The sequence below is a fragment of the Pteronotus mesoamericanus genome, unplaced genomic scaffold, assembly GCF_021234165.1.
Source record: "Pteronotus mesoamericanus isolate MK-2021 breed Mesoamerican mustached bat unplaced genomic scaffold, CSHL_Meso_final contig_52, whole genome shotgun sequence".
Taxonomy (NCBI): Eukaryota; Metazoa; Chordata; class Mammalia; order Chiroptera; family Mormoopidae; genus Pteronotus; species Pteronotus mesoamericanus.
This window is the reverse complement of record NW_026555189.1, coordinates 5,454,278-5,469,279: the sequence shown is the minus strand read 5'-3', so window position 1 is coordinate 5,469,279 and position 15,002 is coordinate 5,454,278. Positions and strand designations below refer to the sequence as shown.

General features: G+C 46.4%; 1 protein-coding gene across 1 annotated transcript in view; it reads left to right on the top strand.

Moving 5' to 3' along the window:
• The first annotated feature begins 314 nt into the window (after positions 1–314).
• The window catches only part of VAT1L (vesicle amine transport 1 like), a 137,560-nt gene continuing 122,872 nt past the window's right edge, over positions 315–15,002 (top strand). The window contains exon 1 of the mRNA XM_054579159.1: positions 315–611. Coding sequence (XP_054435134.1) covers positions 382–611 — 230 coding nt within the window. The 5' untranslated portion in view covers positions 315–381. The remainder of the gene's footprint in view (positions 612–15,002) is intronic.

Below are 15,002 nucleotides of genomic sequence, written 5' to 3'. Positions count from 1 at the left end.
CCATTTCAAGGCCCCGAGCCTGAGCCGTATATAACCAAATACTGAGCCCACAACGGAGGCTACAGCGGCGTTTCTGCGTGTTTTATTCAAGAATCCTGGGCAAATCTGGCTCTGGGGCTGCGATCAAGATCCTGATTGGAGACTGGTTCAGAAACTGGAGTTGAGGCTCCTTTTGGAAGGGAAGAGAGGAGGGGAGCGGGCGCGGGCGCGGCTCTTGCCAGGATTACGGCGGAGGCTGAGGACCGCGGCGCGGCTCGCAGAGGCTGCAGCCATTGCACAGCTGAGCATCCCACATTCAACAGGAGGAACCCGCGGGAGAGGAGCTCCGAGCCCCCCGCACCACAGCCGCCGCAGCCCGTGCGCCCCGCGCCCTCGTGCGCCATGGCCAAGGAAGGCGTGGAGAAGGCGGAAGAGACTGAGCAAATGATCGAGAAGGAGGCAGGCAAGGAGCCGGCGGAGGGCGGCGGCGGTGGCTCACACCGACTCGGGGACGCCCAGGAGATGCGCGCCGTGGTGCTGGCAGGCTTCGGGGGGCTCAACAAGCTGCGGGTCACCAGGAAGGCAATGCCTGAGCCACAGGACGGCGAGCTCAAGATCCGCGTCAAAGCCTGGTCCAGTATCCGCTCCTTTTTCTATTTCTCTCTCTCTGCGCGCTAGGCGCTCCCGAGGAGGGGGTGGCAGAGCCTCGGCGGGGACGGCGCCCGGGGTTCTGCCGCCGCGGGCGTCCCCCTCCGCGCGCTGACTGGGGTTTAACCTCCCCGCGGCCAGCCGCTGCTGATGCTGGCGAGCATGCCGAGAGGTGGCCGTTACTCTCCCCAAGCCAAATCTATAGGGGTGACCAGAGGAGACCGAGCTCTCGGGAGGGGACGCGAGGCGCGAGGGGTGGATGTTGCTCAGCACTCGGAGTCTGGAACATTGCACTGGGGGAGCAGCTGCCAGGATAGGGGGTTTAATGGTAACATGGTTAGAAAAATAGTAATAACCGTCTGCTTACTGTGTACCAGCCATCGTTTTTAGAGTTTTATGTGAGCGATCTTATTTAATACTTCCTGGGATCCAGGGAATTAGGTCCCATCAGCATCTCCCATTGCGGGGACCAGGGCCCAGAGAGGGAGAGTGAGTAATTTGCCCATGATCACCTTGCCACCACTAAGTGCCATGGGCAGGATTTAACCATCGATCTTTGTAACCTCTAGTGACGTCCTGATGGGGCTGGGGACAGGATGCAGGGCTGGGGATCTGTGTCCTCCCTCCCTGCTCCTGCACACCTCCCTCCTTGTAGCCAGGAATGGGGAAAGGAACTGGGAAGCAGAGTTAGGTACCAGGCATCCAACGTGGTAGGTGGTGAGGTCAAGGCTGAAGCCTAACCCTTCCTCTTCCAAACCATTACATCTTCTATGTTTCTTTGAAGAGGGGAAAAACCCCAAACCTGATCAATCTCCCCTGAATTCCTGCTCCTGCCTCAGATAGAGTTCATCAGTCTGGGTGCCCTTCTGTTCCCTACTCCTCCTGGGAGAACTTCCTCAGACCCAAACTCAGCTGGGACCCCTGCCCTCCTCTTTAAGCCTGCGTGTGGTCACTATAGGGTTGTTTCCCTGAGGTCAGGCAGGAGGGTTCACCTGGAGCATTCACTGGACCCAACACTCCGTGTTCTCCACGCAGCAGCCTGGAAAGCCCCTAAAGGAAATCTGCTGTTAGCACAGTCAGATGGATGTATCCTTCCCATCTATAAGTTTTAAAACCCCGAACAGACACAGCTCCCTAACACAGCAGCCAGCTCTCCAGTTCCTTGGTTAGAGTCCCAAACCTAGGACCTGGGACGTATCTAGAGGCAAGAAAAATGCAAGGTGGTTCACCTGCCTTGCTACTCTGAGAGTGGGGCAGGTTTCGTTTGTCAGGCTGAAAGGCAGCTAGTGAGAGCAGCAGGCGCGGTCTCCGTCTGGGTCTGCACATATGTAGCTTGTCATGCTTGATTCTAAACAGGACTCTTGGGAGAATTCTGTTTAGAATTCTGGAGAATTCAGGGCAAGGGAGGAGGCTTTTGCAAACTGGGGCTCCTGTATATTTCCATTTTGTTAACTCTTGCTGAACCAAGCTGATTGATCCTTGAAGGCAGAGTTCTCGTCTGCCCTTTTCACAGATAAGTCCCCTACGTGCACTACAGTACATCCTAAATAAGTTATTGCTTATGACTGGATTGAGGAAAGACGCTTGGAGGGGGACTGTTGTGTCATTACTTTTCTTCACTTGCTGATGGAAGAACGTGTGTCTAGTACAATTAAAACCATGTACTGATAATGCACCTTCTTTAACCACCAATCAAAAATATTGTGTGTGTGTGTATACATATATATAAAATTTATCATTCTCCATCCAAATTGAGGACTGGACTCCAGGACTCTGAGTCAGGGAGTGAAAATGTTGAAGCTACTTTCTGAAGAAGAGAGCATCATCTGCAGTGCCAGTAGGTCTGGCCTCTCTAGCCTTATACTAAGGGCATAAATGCTGATAGGAGCTGAAGCATTTGAAATAGTAAATGTCAAGATGAAGACTCGGTGATTGATTTTTCAAAGCCAGGAACACGATCCTGTTCTTCACTGGAGCTGTGTGCATGCACACGCACACACGTGTGCGCGTACCACACACACACACACACACACACACACACACACGGAAATCCCCGCAGATCCCCCACCCCAGGTGCTCAGAAAGCCAGCGAGGCTGGGGGAGCATTTGGAATACAGGATTGCAAAAGTCCCAGATTGATTTTCATTTCACTGTGCTGGAAGCAGAGTTAATCGGTTTTGCAAGGGGCATAAGAATAGGTTTGTGAAGGCTGCCTGCTGGGCTCCTCCTCCACTGGCCTGAGATAGGCCCGCCGGAGATGCCCATTGATTGTAAGTTTAGCCTTGAGAGCCAGGATGACTCATTCTGTATTTTATGAATCAGTTGATGGCCTCCTGGATGAAGGTCCACCTTTTATCTGCTTTCTATTTTTAATGGAAACATTTGATCATCAAATAGGATATGCTTTTTTGCTTGGTAATAAAGCATAGTCCATCTGAACTAGTATTCAGACCTGGAATGAAGGTCTAAATTGGTTTCTCTATAAGTTTTATGGAAATAGAAGAGAAGAGGCAGGGCAAATACATACTATATCTCATTACATCCTCTCATTTATGGTCTAATGAAATAGGTATTATGGTTGAACAAATCGCGGCTTAGAGATGCTGAGTAAGTTGCCAACATCATTACACAGAGAGCAGAGTTAGGATTTGAATCCTGGTCTGTCTCTCCTTAAAACTCTGTTGTTTTCCTTTTTTTCTATTTCGTCTCTTTCCATGGTAAAACCACAAGAAATGTGAGTTACCTCTCCAGACCTTTGGCTTGTAAGCCTGCTTTCCCGTTTTCAGTGAATACAGCTCCTTTGATCTTTTTACGTCTGGTCTGAGGGAATACTCTGTGGCTGTTTCCAGAGTGGTACAGCATTTCCCTAAAATGGAGAGATGGTGGTCAAATACAGCGCAAAAAGAACCACCTCGAGGAGTGTGGGATGGGAGGGAGAGGAACGTTTTCTGTCTAAACTGTTGCAAGAACACCAGCTTTGATGGGGAACCCACTTCATCAACCATTCATTGAACAATTTACATAGCAAGGGCTTCAGGCTGCTACACTTCTGCACGTGGCCTTTGGAGAAAGATGGACCTGGATGCCCAAGCGCCGCCACTTTCTATCTGTGTAATGTCAGTGGACCTATCTCTTAACTCCTCTAAGCTTTCCATGCCTCAACTGCAAAATGAGGATAACAGGATGAACTTCATGGTGTTGAGAGTATCAGATGCAAGAAAGAGACTGACCTGCTGTTAGCACTAAATAAATAGTAGTTATTGTCCTGACTGTTGCCATTTTTGCTCTCATTAACTGGGCCTATATGACATGGTTCTTTGCAGCTTGATACCTTGGAGGCCATCATTTTAATCATGTGTATAATTAGGCAATATCATGTCATGACTTCTTAGTGATTAATAGTAAGACCTTCCTAGACATGACTGGCGGATATGCTCCTTGCTAACTGGATGTCTTAAGTCTGGTCCCTGGAAGCAAAGCCTGAGACAGGGATGCTTTTTTTTTTTAAGTAGTTGACTGAGGATGCTTTCAGGAGAATGGGAGCAAAAGGCGGCGGATAAGGCAGGGAGAGGGGCTAAATAAGGACTTGGTTTCACTGGATCCTATCAGGAGTTCTGGAGCATGAATTGTACCACCGAGTCCATCTGACCGAGAGGCAATGGGGGAAGCCTTTTGTGCCCCTACACCGCCCCTCCTTCCCACATTCTTCAGTTAGTTTTGGGCGGTGGGCTGCTTCCTGAGTCGGGGCGTGGGACCTTTCAAGCAGACAAGGCTTCTGTTTGACTGAGGGCAGTCCCCCTGGGAAGTGGGGAAGCAGGAAGGGGATTGCTCTGAGCGAGCAACCCGCACTCACAGCAGTGGGCGGATGGTGCGCTGCCTAGTGGAAGGGATGGGGGGAGGCACAGGCAGTGTGCCCTCCATACTGGTTCACCTTGGACATGTTGCTTACTCCTCTAAACTTCAGTTTCCTGTGAAATGGAGGAAATAACAGCACCTATCTTTGTAGTGTAATGGAGTTCAAATGAGATACAGTGCATAAAGACCTTTCTGATGATGCCTGGCACATAGCAAGTGGTCAATAAATGATAGCCATTATTATTTAAACTATTATTTTGGGTTTCCATAGACACTCTCTACAAAGTTTATCATTCAAACTGGAACTCTTTTGAAAGGGGCACTAAAGTAATTACTCTAGGACTATAGGAGCAAACTTGGAATTGTCCTAGGCAAACCAGGTGTGTGGTCCCCTCTAGCTGATAGGGATCAGATCAGCGCTTTTGCTGTGAGCAGACTTGTGACAGTAGGGCTTCTCTTGGGCAGGAGCTAGTAGGATCCAAGGCTGAGGGTCTCCAGGTTGGCCTGCAGGAATGCATTCAAGTGTCCATTAACAAGCCTTGTCTGGTTTGCGGCTCGGATTGGCTTGAGGTGGAAAGGCACTAATGGACTGGGGACGTTTACTTTCTCAGACTGATTTACAGCAAGAAGCCTCACGAAACTGCTGGAATGAGATCAACTGGATGAAAAATGGTTCCAGCCAGCCATGGCCCCATTGGCTGATCTGAAAATGGGCCGAGGGCAGGCTGCACGAAGGAAAGGCCAACAGATTGATGGGATTCTGTGTATCGGGAGGGTAAAGTACTTTGGAGGTGTGGGAGGGAGCGGACATTGATTGAACCCTTGTTATGAGCCAGGAACTGAGTAGCCTGATATATACTCTTTGTTTCATTTTATCCTAATAGCCATTCAACAAGATTGGTATTGCTGTCTCCATTTTGAAGATGGGGAAACTGACAGTCAGAGACGTGTCAAGATCACAAACTGTTAAGTGGAAGAGCGGAATAAAACTCCAAGTTCCGCCTTGGTGCTGGGCTGTTTACATTTGGGAGTTGGAAAATCAGAGAGACACAGTGACAACAGCACAGAATAGAGAGAGAGTGAACGGAGAGACAGTGAGAGACCAAGAGAACATAGACAGCCAGACAGACACAAAGACTGGGATCAGGGATCTAGAGAACCATTAATGCATGTGGCTGATTTGAAGTATAACTAATAGGACTCAAAATTGTGCAGAGCATCTTGACCCCTCCAAAAAATGTGTTTTTGTACCACATCCACTTTCCTTCCCTCCATTTCTGAGGTATGGGATGTTTGGGGGAAACCATTTAGGATCAAATTGCTGTGACCGTTGACCCAGAATACCCAAGCTAATTAAATACAGTCAACACTCCTTGGATCTACTCAAGGCATTCAAATTCCTTTCTCTGCCTCCTTTGCCTGAGGTGATCTATTGCTACACTGGCAACCAGTGTGTAGGAAATCCCCAAATAACACAGCATTAGACTGTCACTGATAAAGTCAATCCAGGGAAACATGGTCAATATGATCTTCCCTGTGTGTATCAAATAAGCAAATGAAATGCATGAGGTTAAGTGGCACCGACGTTTGTAAAACTGAGAAATTGCTTGGAGAGTGTTCAATCCTCAAGCCAGGAGCCACTCTGGCACAAAGATTAGAAGAAAGTGTTCTGAACCACTCTGTGTTGGATGGAGATGTCCGGGTTTGACAGGAATTGAGCCCCATTTGGAGATGGGAAGATGGAGATGCTATCTCAGGGTTCCTTCTTACTCACTGAAGTTTATATATTCCCGTTAACTCTGTCCTCACTGGTGAGGGCTGGTGATGGTGACAATGTCTGATCTTCAACCAATAAGGGAATGGACTTCTTGTCTCCCCTCAATTCAAAGAAAAAGGAAGCCCAGAATCTGCAATTCTTCTATTCCATAGAAAAGGGAAGTACAGGAGATCTGACATATAGTAGGTTCTTGTAAACAGCAGCCTGATCTTAATTATATAGGCACTCAGAAACCATGGGCAGGTGGCTCATGATGGGCCACGGAAATGATGACTTATGACCAGGCTCCCCCTTCCCTCCAGTTGCACCATCTTTGCAGGAACAAAGCCTAACATTCTCAGATGTAAACCGTTTTTCATCTGAGCCCTGCAACTCCATGAGGTTATTACCCTCACTTCCTAAGACAGGACGCTGGGACTCAGAAATGAAATGCAGACGGTGACAAGCTTCAACATAGGCGAGTGCAGACCCTGACTCTGCCCACCACGCCTGTGTGATTGTAATCAAATAACATTTTCCACTTGCCCACTCCCCTGGGCTCCCGTAGGGTGGCGGGCTGGGCCGCACAGGCAGGGCTGCTGGCAGGTGCGCCTACATGAGGCTGGGGGTTCACCTAATAATACCTGCTTGTTGGTATCGTTATGAAGACTAGCTGAGACTCCATGAAAGTCCTGACTGTTCCTTGCATACAGTGGGTGTTCAATAAAGGTTATTTTTCTTCCTAAGTCACTTGGGCTATAAAAGACAATGATGACTTGATGCCATGCACTTGTTCCTTGTCCTCCCACCAAACCACATAGGATGCTGGCTTTTGAATCTTATTCCCAGGGTTAGGAAATGGATTTGAAGTGATCTCTTGCCACCTTCACACCAGCAGTCCTTGAGTGGTAGGAGAGATTTCTCTGACAGCCAGGTGTGCATAGACAGTCTAGGCTCTGGAGTTTGGTTTACTCTCCTTTAAAGGAACCATTGCCCTGGCTGGTGTGGCTCAGTGGATTGAGCACTGGCCTGAGAACCAAAGGGTCGCTGGTTCAATTCCCAGTAAGGGCACATGCCTGGGTTGCAGGCCAGGTTCCCAGTAGGGGTGCACACAAGGGGCAACCACGCATTGATGTTTCTCTCCCTCTCTTCCTCCCTTCCTCTGTTTAAAAATAAATATTTTAAAAAATTAAAAGAATTAAAATAAAGGAACCAAAATCCATGACCTTTTGGCACATCACTGATATTCAACACTGACAACAGAGCTCACCCAGGCAGGGGAAATAGCACCCCATGGCGCCCAGCTCCTTGCACTTCTCATTCTTAATAGGGATCTTTTTTGGCATCTTGGCATTTGTTATAGAAAAAAGTTTAATTAAAAGCAAGAAGAGACTTTTCATAGGAAAGGGCAGCGGGCATGTAATCTCAAATTAGTTTGATTCCTCTGTGTGTGATCTCACATAGAAAATCGGTTGGAGGCATGGCATTACAATGAGTACATTTAATGTCTGAAGGCCCAGGAGACAAAATAGATTCTCTAGTGAAAGGGGCTGTTTCATGTTTGTATGTGATATTGTCTTGATGAGAGTATGCAGTGAGCTTCTGATCTCAATCTCCTTCTAGCAGTGACCCCTGACCCCTCAGTCAAGCCTCATCTCCAGCGTTGTTCTGGAGCCATGTACCCCCTTAGCAAGTAAAACATTGCGTCCTCTCATTCCTGGCTTCTCTAAATGGGTGTAGCCTCCAGAGCCTAATGCAGGATAATTCTCTTCCATGAGAGAAATTATGAAAAATTTCTTGGACAGAAACTGACTGTACACCCAAACTGGATGGAAGGCAGTATGCTTTTTGATTATAAAATAGTTAACATTGGAAATGGAATAGACCTGGATTCAAATCTTGAATCTGATAATTTTAGCAACCTGTGTAACCTTAGGAAAAGGATTTAGTCTTTTGAAACTTCACTTTTCTCAACATCTATAATATGGGTATAATAATACTAGGGGACAATGTTTTGTGTGACAAAATATAATGCATCTGAAGTACTTAGCAACAATGTTGGCACATTTAATATTTGTTGAAATATTTGTTGAATGAAGTCCTTTCTCACATAGTATATGTTTAATATATGTTAGTGGTGGAGAGAAGATACAAAGAAATATGACCTGAGAAAGTTCCTCTATAGTTCATAAAGCTTTCTGGAGTCCCTCTCTATCTCCCCTAAGGGGTACAAGACCCTAACATCAAAAGTGGTCCATATCAGATGTGCCACTATGCCATGACCTAAACAAGAAGATTTAGATGAATTCCTGAAAAAACAAGAGAGGAAACAAAGCCCAAGCGCATTGCGTTCCCACTGCATGCCAGAAACTGGGCCAAGCTTACAGGTCTTCAAAAGGAAGACGAATGACTTCTGCCCGGACTTCTTTTTTATTTATTTCAGCCATGCTGACCACCATGAATTTGTTTCTGGACTTCTTGGCTCTCCCCTTCCTTTCCCTTCCTTTTATTTCCTTTCTCCTCGTGAGTTAGCTTCAGGTGCCCCTACCGCAATGAACTTTCTTCTTGGGACTCAAAAAATGACAGTCTTTTGTTCCAGCTTCCTGGTGCCAGTTTAGCAAGACCCAGTGCAGGAGAACTTTTTTCTCCCAATTTTCATATAACAAGAGAGGAATCTGATTGGCCCTTTGTGAATCACATACCAGCCCCCTGGATATCTCTGGCCTGAGAGAGATTGGCCACATGTGTGTCTCATGCCCTCCTACCCTGACCAGGATGAGACATCGTGATTGATAGCCCCACCAGGAACATATGGAGTGTGTGTGTGTGTGTGTGTGTGTGTGAGAGAGAGAGAGAGAGAGAGAGTGTGTGTGTGTGTGTGTGTGTGTGTGTGTGTTGGGGTGGGAGTAGATATTCCAAAAGGAATGGAGGATAGCCAGAAAACAGCAGTTAGACACACGGTGGACTGACCAAAATGGTAGCCATCATGGGGGTAAGAGACCCTCTTCTTTATCAGAAAAAGTGAAGAATCAGGGATGGGACTGGAGAAGACGGCTCCGTTGTCTCTCCTGGGACCTTACATTTTTCAGCACAAAGTTATTTAATCATATTAAATAACACGTGTAATAGTTTCAACTTTGAAACCCATCATCTTTTTTTTTCCAGTTGCAGAAGGTAGTTAATAGCACGCTAGGATGGGGTGGAAAATGCCTCACACTTTAGAAAAAAACGTTCATTCTCCCATCCCTTTATATGAAAGCTGTAACAGGTTTCTTTTTTTCCCCCTTGTATCAAATTCACTGGGATTACACTGGCAATCAGAATTATATAGGCTTCAGGTTCACAATTCTATGACCCTTCATCTGCACATTGTATCGTGTGTTGTGTGGAGACTTGACACCACCCCAAGTCAAGTCTCCATTCATCTCCACTTATCCCCACTTACCCTCCTCCATTCTTGGAAATGCCAGCCACTTTCTCTATTGAACAGATGAATGCCAAGCCTGGTGCTTGGTTAACCATAGGTATTCAATAAATTTTTGGAGGATGGGTGAATATATTATTGACATTTCCCATGATGTTAGGTGTCCATTTCTACATGTTGCCATTTCACTTGTAAATATGGCTTTCTTTCTTTTTTTAAAAAAAAATTATTTACTTATTTTTGTAGCAAGGGGAAGGGGGGAGAAAGAGAAGGAGAGAAGCATAGTGTGAGAGAAATATCGATCAGTTGCCTCTCACACGCCCCAAACCAGAGACCTGGCCACAACCCAGGCATGTGCCCTGACCAGGAATCTAACCGGTGACTTTTCAGTTTGCAGGACCGTGCCCAACCCACTGAGCCACATCAGCCAGGGCAAAAATGGCTTTTTTAATATAAGCAGTGGCCACTCCAAGCCAGTGTGGCTTCACGCTCCCCTCTGTCATCTCAGCTTTCTCTCATAAGAGGCCTAAATCTTTCCAGCATGCTGCTCTTTTAGGGCAAACATAAAAGAATACCAAAGGAGCTATGTTTTCAGAGAGATTTACCTCTCAACACAGCCTATTCTCTTGAAACTTCAAGTTCATCTCTAATACCTACCTTCCCTAGGCTGGGAAGTGTGGGTTTCTGACTCCTCAAAATGCTCTGTATTTTTCTCCTTATCGACATTGGCCACAGCGAGTGCTGGATCCAGGGCTCTGGGAGAGAAGCCGCTGTGCTGCTTCTCTGAGGATCTATTCCAGGAGAACTGACGCCGGCACTCCCGCAGGGCTGTGCACCTGGGGACCCCGGGGCCCACCAGCCTGGACGTCAAAACAAGGTTGGACTACACTCTCTGTGGCGATCCTTCTGCAGTGTATGCACACATCAAATCATTACGTTGTACACTTCAAACTAATACAAGTCAATTACATCTCAATAAAACTTGAAAATAAATAAGTATTTCAAACCATCAGGTAAAACAAACAGTATGTCTGTGACTCTGCCCCTGCCTTTCTTTGTCGGTATCAGGACCCCAACTCCCAGCCTTCAATACCTCTCAACAGTTGCATGGTTTCTGAGGGGCTGTTGCCCGGGCGCTCGGAAACAGTTCTCCCGGTTTCCCCGTCGCTCCCGACCCTCCCCGGGCGCCCCGTTCTGCTCCTCCGACTGTACACTGCAGCTGTGCGTGCCTTTCCTGTTTCCTCTCCACTCCAGGTGGAGTCTGGCCCTCTGCTGAGGCTGTGGCCCCCTTCCCACCCGACGCAGGTTACAAAGTTACGTAGGCCCCCTACGCTTAATAGGTCTGCTATTTGGAGTTAACAATGACACTCTTGGCTTTAATTATTTATCATAGTGACCTTTATTGAGTACTTTTTGTGTGCCACAGGTACTGGGTTAAGTGTTTTAGGGAATTTCGATGACACCAAACATTTTTTAGCTGAAGAAACGAGATCAAAGGGATGAGGGAACTTTTGCTAAAGATCACACAGCTAAGATGGCAAAAAGGGCTGTGATGTGAGCCAGGGTCTGTCTCTCTCCAGGGCCCACATCTTTACTCACGTTACCCCCACCTTTAGCCCAGACACAAGCTTCTGGAGCTGAAGAGTGATCTGAGTAGTGGCAAATACCACGTTCCCAATCAAGCCTTCCTCTGTTATTGCCATAAACTTCTTTACCCAGGCTTATATTCTTCTACTCATATTTCCCTCAGGGGGAGTTTCTGTTTTTCCTTTCCCCCAGAAGGCTTATCTGCTCTTCGTGCAAACAGATATACAAGCGGGAGACCCAGAAATAACCGGAATTATCTTCTGGAGGGTGCCCCTTATAGTGCAGGCTTCCCCCGCCAAGTGAGTGTTCTAGGAACGCATCTGTATCAGTGTTCCAGCTGGCGTTATTGTGACAGGCTGTGGTCGGCTTCAGTGAATTTTTTTGAAGGCTTTTTCAATGTGTTTGCTCATTGCATAATGGGTAATTTATGAGCACACCGGCCCACACCAGGCTGAATGTTCGGCAGTTTTTGACCAACAGTGGCAGGACCCTCATGCCCCATTCTCCCTATTCACTCAATCTCACCCCAAGTGACTACCTTTTGTTTCCCTGGATGGAAAAACTCCTCAAAGAGAAACTTTTGCCAATGTGGAAGAGGTAAAAAAAAAAAAAAAAAAATGGCAGAAGCACCAAAAAGCGTCAAAAATCGATGAGTTCAAAAACAGTTTTGAGCAGTGGAAAAAGTCTTGATAGGTGTATCACATCAAATGGAGAGTACTTTGAAGATGACTGAAGTTTAAACGTGTAAGAACAAAGGCACAATTTTTTATAAATAAATTCCAGTCCTTTTTGGGTCCCCCACTGTATGTGCTGGGGCAGCGCCACTGGCCAGCTGGTCTGAACTGCACAGCGAGCTCTGCTGAGGCTTCCAGACTGCACCCTGCGCAGCCCCTCTGCTTCCTCCACACACTGGCACACTCGCTTCTTTAAATAGGTTATCCATCAAGTTACAGACCATTTAAAAAAAAAGATCCCTTGTCTAAGATTAGAAAGAATTGCTTTTCATTTATCTATGCTACATCTAGTTCAATCAGCTAATGAGACGCTATTAAACCTACCGTTCCTATGATTCATCTGAGTGACTTTGTGATTGGATTCTCTTTATCCTTCTGACTAAACTTGCTAAAATTTTTCCGATCGGGGACCTTGTAATAAACTCTGACTCAACACTTGGCAGCCAGAACCGGAACCAGGGATGTGTAACGCAGCTAGCACTGTGCCCACCGTTCCTGAAATAGTGCTTTCAGGTTTATTTGCCTTCCGATCTTCGAGAACCTTCTCTGACGACAGAGGAGATGGCCCATGGCACTAGGACTGCTGCTTCATGAGACGAAAAGCACAAAGGCAATTTTCACCCTCCCATCGCCTGGGAGTCTCAACCATCTCTGTCCTCATGGGGCTTCTTCATTTTGCTCTTTTAACATTTTTTTCCTTTTCTTTTCCTACTCTTTGTTTCCCCTCTTTGTGTCCTTGATGTAGCTGGGCCTGTTTGCTATTGAATAGAAGCCCAACTTCCAATATAATTGAAAAGCACCGTCACATTCTATGGGGTCCTTTAGAAAATGCAAACGCTCCATCCACTCACTCACGCTACAGAGAAAAACTTCTCAAAAATACTCTTTCCCTTTACATCTCCCCAGTGCCTCCTGTTACCTCCAAACTTTGTTCTTGTGCTCTTCAAACTCTCCCAGACTCTCACCCCCTGCCCTGCCACCTCCTGTCTTTTGCATCCACCTCTGCGCACTTTTCACAACCATCCTTTTGTTGTTCAGAGTAAATCCTTGCTCTTCCCAAAGCACATCCATCAAGCAGGTCTTTGATCTTGCTTCTCCCCCTTATCTCTGCCAGTGCACACGCAAGGCTGCCAGCCGAGCATGGCTAAGAGATCATTCCCTTTCACAAGGAGAGAGAAGGAAACAGCTTGATCCACTCCTACATATTTTTCTACTAACACCTTCAGCGGGGAAACCATTGTTTGCAAGACTGGAACATGCTAAGCAGTGAACACTGAGGAATGGGTTTTAAAAACGCTCTCTGCCTCGGAGCTGCGCACGGTGTGTGGGGAGACAGCAGGGAGTGATCGGGCTAGTGCGCCTCCTCAGGCAGCTTGGCATTTGTGAAGTTACTACACGACTAACTTCATAAAGTGAATCATGCTTCCTCATTAACGTGCTAGAAAATTAAAACTAGGCAGTGCCTGTCATAGAACCATATCTACAGAATTAGTAAATCTTTTTTTATCACAATTATTAACAGAAAAATGATTTTTGAAAATATTGGCAGTAAAATATTTTAATTGTATGACTACAATTAACATGCTGTGTTAAAATAATTCCTTTAAAAAGCCATTGAAAGTGAAATAAATTATCACAAAAAAAGGCTGATTAAATTTAACTGTGAGTAAACTAAAAGTTCAGTCCCTCGATCACACTGGCCACATGTCAAGTGTTCCATGATCACATGTGGCTAGTGGGCGCTGCATTGGAAGCACACACATTTCCACCATTGAAGAATGTTCTGTTGGACAATGCTGCCCAGTCTTCACCCCATTTTCCCTATTGAAACAACCGGTTTACCAAATGTTTTTTTGGGGAAAAAATCAGCAGCAATGACTTAGGAGATAACCGTCAGGTTATAGCAAAAACGCAGTTTCTCTGTGGGGTGCCTGGCCCTCAGGGTCTGCAGTGCGAAGTCCAGCAGAGACCACTTTGCACTGCCTGGTGCCGCCTTTCGCCTCCCACGGAGGGGGGATGAGGCCGGTGAGGCTGGAGGACCAAAGGACACACCCATTCCTAAGTGACAGTGCCCTGAGGAGCCTCCATGATTCCAGCAAAAGGAGCCAATACCTGCCCTCTCTGTGCTGCCTGTGTCCCTTGGTCCACGCCTGTGGGGAACTGGTCATATTTTGTAACCATTTGTTTGTTTATCTCTGAACTGGGAAGCAGAGTTGTCATTGTCACTGTTGTAACATTAGTACCAAGCCCAGCCCCAAACCATGGAGGGTCTGCTGAATTTAAGTTGAATGAGACTGAATGTTCTACATAACCAATCACTGCCAGGCACCGATTTGGAGTCTATGACTTGGTCAACCTCTAACATGGAGCATAGAGATTTTAACCCTTTTCAGGAACTTTCTTAGGAATAAATACCTGCTGTGTCCCCAAGAGAGGCTGAGAATAAATAAATGACTCTAGATCCACAAATCAAGGGGCTAGTCTTGGCATCAAGGAGAATCTGTTTTGGACTGATTTGTACCATGGTTTTCAGTTTCTGTTGAAAACTGGCTCTAGATATTTAGATTCTCAGTCTATTTCCTTGGTCATTTTGCTCTGTGTTTGAAATACTACCAAAGTGTGTTTTGAATACTAATTTAGAAATATGATCTGCATGTATTTTCTCTCTCAGAGGGAATAAAAGACACTGGTACAACTATAACCTAAGCCATAGCACCCTCATCATCTGTCCAGACTTTGTGGATAAAGGGATCCAGGTGGGGCAGCAACAAGCATTGTTTATTTATTGAGTATTCTGAGCAAGCATTCTTCATGGATTTTCCTAAGCAATTTACCAATCCTGCAAGTATTTTTTTTAATAACTGAAAATGCATGTTACGAAAAACATCAAACATGTCAGAGAACTTCGTGTCTCATACAGGAACGGTGGTCAGTTTGTCTAAAAATAGTGGTTAGGGAGGGTGTGACTGGGGGTCCTCTGTGGCCAGACCCCAAGGGGACCAGTGTCAGGACCTACGGA